Genomic DNA, 6,000 nt, shown 5'->3' on the forward strand with positions numbered 1-6,000 from the left:
ATGATGCATATGTAGAAACATCAAAGATGTTTTTTAATGTATCATTGTCTGAACATCATGTTAGACTAATGACATGTCAGGAGTCTGCTGCAGGCAAGACTGCAATGACAGTTCAACTTACCATTTTCAGACAATGTTACCCTTGGGCTATTATTGAATCACAGTCATTGGTAAAATGGTGGAAAGTTTGTGTCTAAAACCAAGGAAAGTTAGAATGTACTTAACCATTCTGTATTTGTATTTTCAGTCTTCATAAGTCTAAATATATGTATATTAGCCACCACTTAATTAATGAAGCCAAAGTTAAATCTCAAAATGAACCCTTAAACTAGTAATAATATCCTTATGTATGTTGTGGAATCATAAAAATGAAGGGACTTTGAAAAGGTATCTAGCTCAGCTTTCTGCACTGATATGAGGTCAAGGATACTCAAGCCATCCCTGACAGGTGTTTATCCAATCTTTTCTTAAAAATGCCCAATGTTTGGGATTCCACAATGTGCCCTGGATGTCCATTCCAGTGCATAACAGTATACTTAGAAAGCTTTCCATAATATCTAACCTCCAGATTAAGCTGATTGCTTTTTGGCCTACCTTCAGTGAACATGGAGAACAATTGATAACCTTCCTCACTATAACAACTCTTAATATATTTTAAAACTGTTATCCAATCTCCTCCCTCAGTCTTCTTTTCTCAACACTAAACATGCCTAGTTTTTAAAAGTCATATTTTCTAAACCTTTTATTATTTTTGCTGCTCTTCATTAGATTCTCTCCAGTGTGTCCATAGGTTTCTTATGTTTCTATGGCACCCAGAACTGGACACAGAACTGCAACTGAGGCCTCAAGAATGAGTAGTGGGACAGTCACGTCCTCCATCTGACGTACAACACTCCAGTTAGTATGACTGAGAATTAATTTATCCTCTTCAGCAACTTTATCATGTTGTTGAACCAATGGAAAAGAGTGCCTATGGAGGTTGTGGCAGCTTCTTCACTGGAAGCTTTCAAAAAGGAGCCTGAAGAACCATCTGTCTTGGATGGTTTAGACCCAAAAAATTCCTTCAATCCCTATGATTCAGTGATCCTTATCTTTAGGCGTGTGGATTTGCATGGATTCTAAGATTTTATATTATTACTATAGGTCCTTTTTTGCAGCATTCCTGCTTAGCCAGATATTTCTCATATTGTACTTATGAATTTGATTTTTCCTTCCTAAGTGTAATTCTGTGTTCTTGTTGAATTCAGATGAATTCTTTAATTTCTCAAGTTCATTTTGAATTCTAGTTATGTCATCCAATGTGCTTGAAACTTCTTCTAGCTTGGTCTTACCAGCAAACTTCATAAACATACTCTCTTCTCCTTTATCATAGTCAATAATGAAAATATTGAACATGATCCAGAACAGACCTTTGTAGGATCCCACTAGATATATCCTCCCAGTCTGACAGTGATAATACTCTTTGAGTAGTCTTTCAATCAGTTATGCACCCACTTTAAAGTAATTTCATTTAGACTGTTATGCTTATAAGAAGCACACAGGATCTTTTTCAGGCTGCATCTAGACTGGCATGATTTTGCGGAAATACCTTTAATGGCAAAGTTTTTCCGTTAAAAGTATTTCCGCAAAAGAGCATCTAGATTGGCACGGATGCTTTTGCGCAAAAAGCGCTTTTGCGCAAAAGCATCTGTGCCCTGTATAGACGCGCTTTTGCGCAAGAAAGCTCCGATGGCCAGGAGCTAGGCTCTGATGGTCACAATGCAATGCTCTGAGGCTTTGTAGGACAGAACCCAAAGAATCATGGCAATACACCCTATTTTTATAGCTGTAAATTCCCATTTGAGTCTATGGATTTTGCAATGTCATGCTGTGATTGTCAACCCTTTCCCACATCTGGCTTTGCCTTTATATGTTTCTTTGTCTTCAGGCGTGTATATCTATGCTTCAGGGTGTCAATCTGCTTACTCACTTAGCATTGGGCATAATGGGGGATCTTTTCTGATTGCCTCCTGGTGTCTCCAAGTCTCCCATTTCTTTTGGCTTTCACACCTGTCCTTAATTCTGTATACATCCTTTACTCACACCAAACAATTTTACAGAGAATTTCAGACAGGATTGCATTTTATAAAGGATTAGAAAGTTACTAAAGATATTAAAAAGAATATTTTACAACTTAATTTGTCTCTTCCTGCCTTAACATTGGGGTATGAATTTATCAGCTTACCCAATGCATATCTACCAATGGCACAAGCTGTTCCTTCCGGCTAATCAGAGTGAAACAGAAGCATGCAGAATTTATTAGCAAAACATTATAGAGGACTTATTGTCTTCATTATACTTATTAAAACACTAAAATACTACATTTTGGCTGCAGGACCCCCTTTTCCCACTTTGCTTAAGAGAATGTCATGTAGGACTATGTCAAAAGCCTTACTAAAATCAGACTGTAATACCTTTACAGCTTCTTTCCTGTGATCCAATAGGCCAATATCCAATTAAATAAGAAAATGAAGTTGGTTTGGTATGATTTGTTCATGACAGACCTATCCTGGTTATTCATTATATAACCCTATTATCCTTTAGGTGCTCATAAACTGATTGCCTAATAATTTGTTTGACTATCTTTCCAAGTACTGAAGTTAGGCTGTCTGGCCTATAATTCCCAAAATCATTTTCCCCACCCCTTTTTAAAGAAAGGTACTATATTTGCTTTTCTCCAGTGCTCTGGGACCTGAGCCATTCTCTGTGAGTTCTCAAAGATAATCACTAATAGTTCTGAGGTTGCTTCAGCTAGTTCCTGAAGCACAGTCGGATGCATTTCACCAGGACCTTCTAACTTGAATATGTCTAACATATTTACATATTTTGGCTTGCAGTCCTTCCCGTTTGTTATTAATATGGTGTTAAATATCTCGTCATAATTTATCTTTTTAGTCAAGATTGATTTTAGTCAAGCTTGATAGAAAATAGATATTAAATTCCTCAGCCTTCCAGATATTCTCCATTGTTGGCTCTGCTTCCCTGTTGAGTAAAGGACCTACACTTTCCTCTGTCTTTCTTTTGCTCCTAATATATAAGTGTGGTAACAAATGGCGTGCTCAGATCAACATTATATTTGACTGATGCCTAACATGATTTTTTCTTTTCCTTAGACTTTGAATCTAACCTGTACTGTATTTGGAAACCCTGATCCTGAAGTGATCTGGCTTTGGAATGACAAGACATTTGAACTTAATGAACACTATTCAGTTTCACTAGAACATGGAAATGTTGCCAGCTTCTCAATTAAGGGAGTGTCCTCAGAGGACTCAGGCAAATATAGCATCAATGTCAAGAACAAGTATGGTGGGGAAACAGTGGATGTCACTGTAAGTGTGTACAAACATGGTGAAGAGATGCCTACTATTAAACCTGGTCAGGTTGCTAAACCACGGATAATACCACCAGCCACAGCACATTCGGAAAAAGCAAAAACAACCTCCTGAGAAATCCAGCAGTAAATAAAGTTGAAAGGCCTATTTGACAGACAAGATCATATAGATGAGCTGTAGTTGAAGTGTTGCTGCAAATAGATAACTGGCAGTGTCCAAGGAGATGAGCTTTTAAAGGCATGCATTAAAGACACAGTTGTGCAACACTATTGTACATTTGTGTAATTATATCTTTATGAAAAAAATGCAATAATACATGACTTTTAAATAGCAACAGGCCCAGTACCTGCCATTGGGTTTAATTATCAATGGTAGTTTCCATAAAATTACAGTGATATACATTTTCTTCACTGAGAATCAGTTCCCTAACAACAGAAGTAGCATGCTGAGTTAAATATGCATACAGAACTCTACCTACTTATTACTCACATGGGGAATCTCTTTAACTTTGAAGGTGGTACTCACGTGAGTAAGGCAAACTGAAATGGCCCCTGCAGTCTGTATTTAGTAGCATTGTTATTCTGTAGTGCAAGCTGATCTTTGGTAGTAATCTAGAGACAATGACAGTGGACTTGTTAAAGCATAATCTACATGGTTCTATTTTGTTGTTCTTGCTTTGTGCTGATAAAACATAAAAAGTCACCTTGTGCTTCTCACCGCACCAAATCTCACCTAACTAATTTCGGTTATTTTCTTTCATTGTTTAATTATGGTTTATTGCATAATTTCACAGCTGGTAGCATGCAGACAATGGATTTTCAATAAAGAAAACAAATTGTGGTTAATCACAGTCACTGTGTGGCACTTACAACATTACATTTGCTCTTTATGGTGTAGGTCAAGATACAAATTTAAAATGGAAAAGCAAGACTTGTATACAATTATGCAGTGTTCTAGGGTTATTTTGTGTCTGTTCCTGTTTCTGAGAGTCAATGTCTGTGGCAGCAGGAGCTTAATATTAGACCCTGATTCTGCAGACACTTCAGCATGTGTTCATCTTGGAGCATGTGAGTAGTCCAATGAAATCAGTTTTAGTAGGATTACTCATGTGCCTATCATTAAGCATGCACTTGATTGTTGTCAGTATTGGGGTTTTAGGGCCAGATTATCTACAAAATTATAGGCCATTGTTCACTCAGACTCTAATCTGTCCATAAATGCCCATCAAGAATTCTTCTCTTGGGAGAGTAATGTCCAGCTTACACAAGTAGGCACTGCACTGTGGCCTACTCTCTCCTGAAGCAGGGTAAGTATCAAGGATGAAGAACACGAGAGGGAAGGAGGAATGGAACTCTGCTATTCAAATATTTCATTGGGTAAGCACTTATGGTAGCGGCACAACTCAGTGTAGCCAGCTGAGGGTGTAAGTCACGTTGGGGCTACAGCTGGCCCTGAGAATCAGGGAACCATAACCAGCTGCCTGATGGCTAGCTCCTACATCAAGTTATGTCTCAAGTGTAGGAATCACAGAGCTGGAAGAGACTTCAGGAGGTCATCAAGTCCAGCCCCCAGCCCAAAGCAGGACCAATCCCAACTAAATTAACCCAGTCAGGGCTTTGTCAAGCCAAGACTTAAAAACATCTAGGGATAGAGATTCCACCACCTCCCTAGGTAACCCATTCCAGTGCTTCACCACCTTCCTAGTGAAATAGTTTTCCCTAATATTCAATCTAGACCTCCCCCACTGTAACTTGAGACCATTGTTCCTTGTTCTGCCATCCGTCACTACTTCGAACAGCCTCTCTCCATCCTCTTTAGAACCTCCCTTCAGGAAATTAAAGGCTGCTATCAAATCCCCCCTCACTCTTCCCTTCTGCAGACTAAACAAACCCAAATCCCTCAGTTTCTCCTCATAGGTCACATGCTCCAGCCCCCTAATCATTTTGGAGAGGAGAGAATCTAAATTATGGCCCAACTTCTCAAAGGTAGATAGCCTCCAAGATCCTATTGAAATTAGCAGGAGTTAAGTGGCTAAATACCTTTGAGGATCTGGGCTTATAAACCAAGTCCTGCTTCCCCTTCTCATGTAAGTAGTAGCCCTCTACAGCAATGGGACTACTAGTGTGACTAAGGCAAGCAAGATTTGGTTTGCTAGTATAGTACCATTTGGACAGCTTTGTCATTAAAAAGAAAACTGATTGACAACTTTTAAACTTGGCTACTTTTCCACAGAAACACTTAATGAGGTATGGAGTTCTTGAATAAAAAAATCTGCTCTTGCAACCATTATTAACTGTTAGTAGGCAATGTAAAAATAAGCATAGAGGCTCTGGAAATGACATATTTTTATAATTGTAATGTCTTTTGAACTGTTTCATTTAAGAAACAGCTCCTTTAGGAGCTGCATATCCTTATGGCTATGAAATAGAAAGGTGAAACATATCACCTATCAAACAATGTAAAAAAAAGTTAAACAAGGATCAGAAATGTGTGAATAAGTCCTGTACTGATGACCTGGTTATTAACTGGGATGACCTGAGAGAGAAAAACTGCATTTAACATGAGCTCATTTGATCTGGAGGGTTTAGAGAAGACAAAGGATTTATCACTAAGAAAATGAAATATTTTA

General features: G+C 38.2%; 1 protein-coding gene across 1 annotated transcript in view; it reads left to right on the top strand.

The window, feature by feature from the left end:
• MYOM2 (myomesin 2) overlaps positions 1-4,221 on the top strand; it is a 106,257-nt gene extending 102,036 nt beyond the window's left edge. The window contains exon 37 of the mRNA XM_006137769.4: positions 3,153-4,221. Within this exon, the coding sequence (XP_006137831.2) occupies positions 3,153-3,485 (333 nt within the window). The 3' untranslated portion in view covers positions 3,486-4,221. The remainder of the gene's footprint in view (positions 1-3,152) is intronic.
• The last annotated feature ends 1,779 nt before the right edge of the window (positions 4,222-6,000 follow it).

Source organism: Pelodiscus sinensis, chromosome 3 (assembly GCF_049634645.1).
Source record: "Pelodiscus sinensis isolate JC-2024 chromosome 3, ASM4963464v1, whole genome shotgun sequence".
Taxonomy (NCBI): domain Eukaryota; kingdom Metazoa; phylum Chordata; order Testudines; family Trionychidae; genus Pelodiscus; species Pelodiscus sinensis.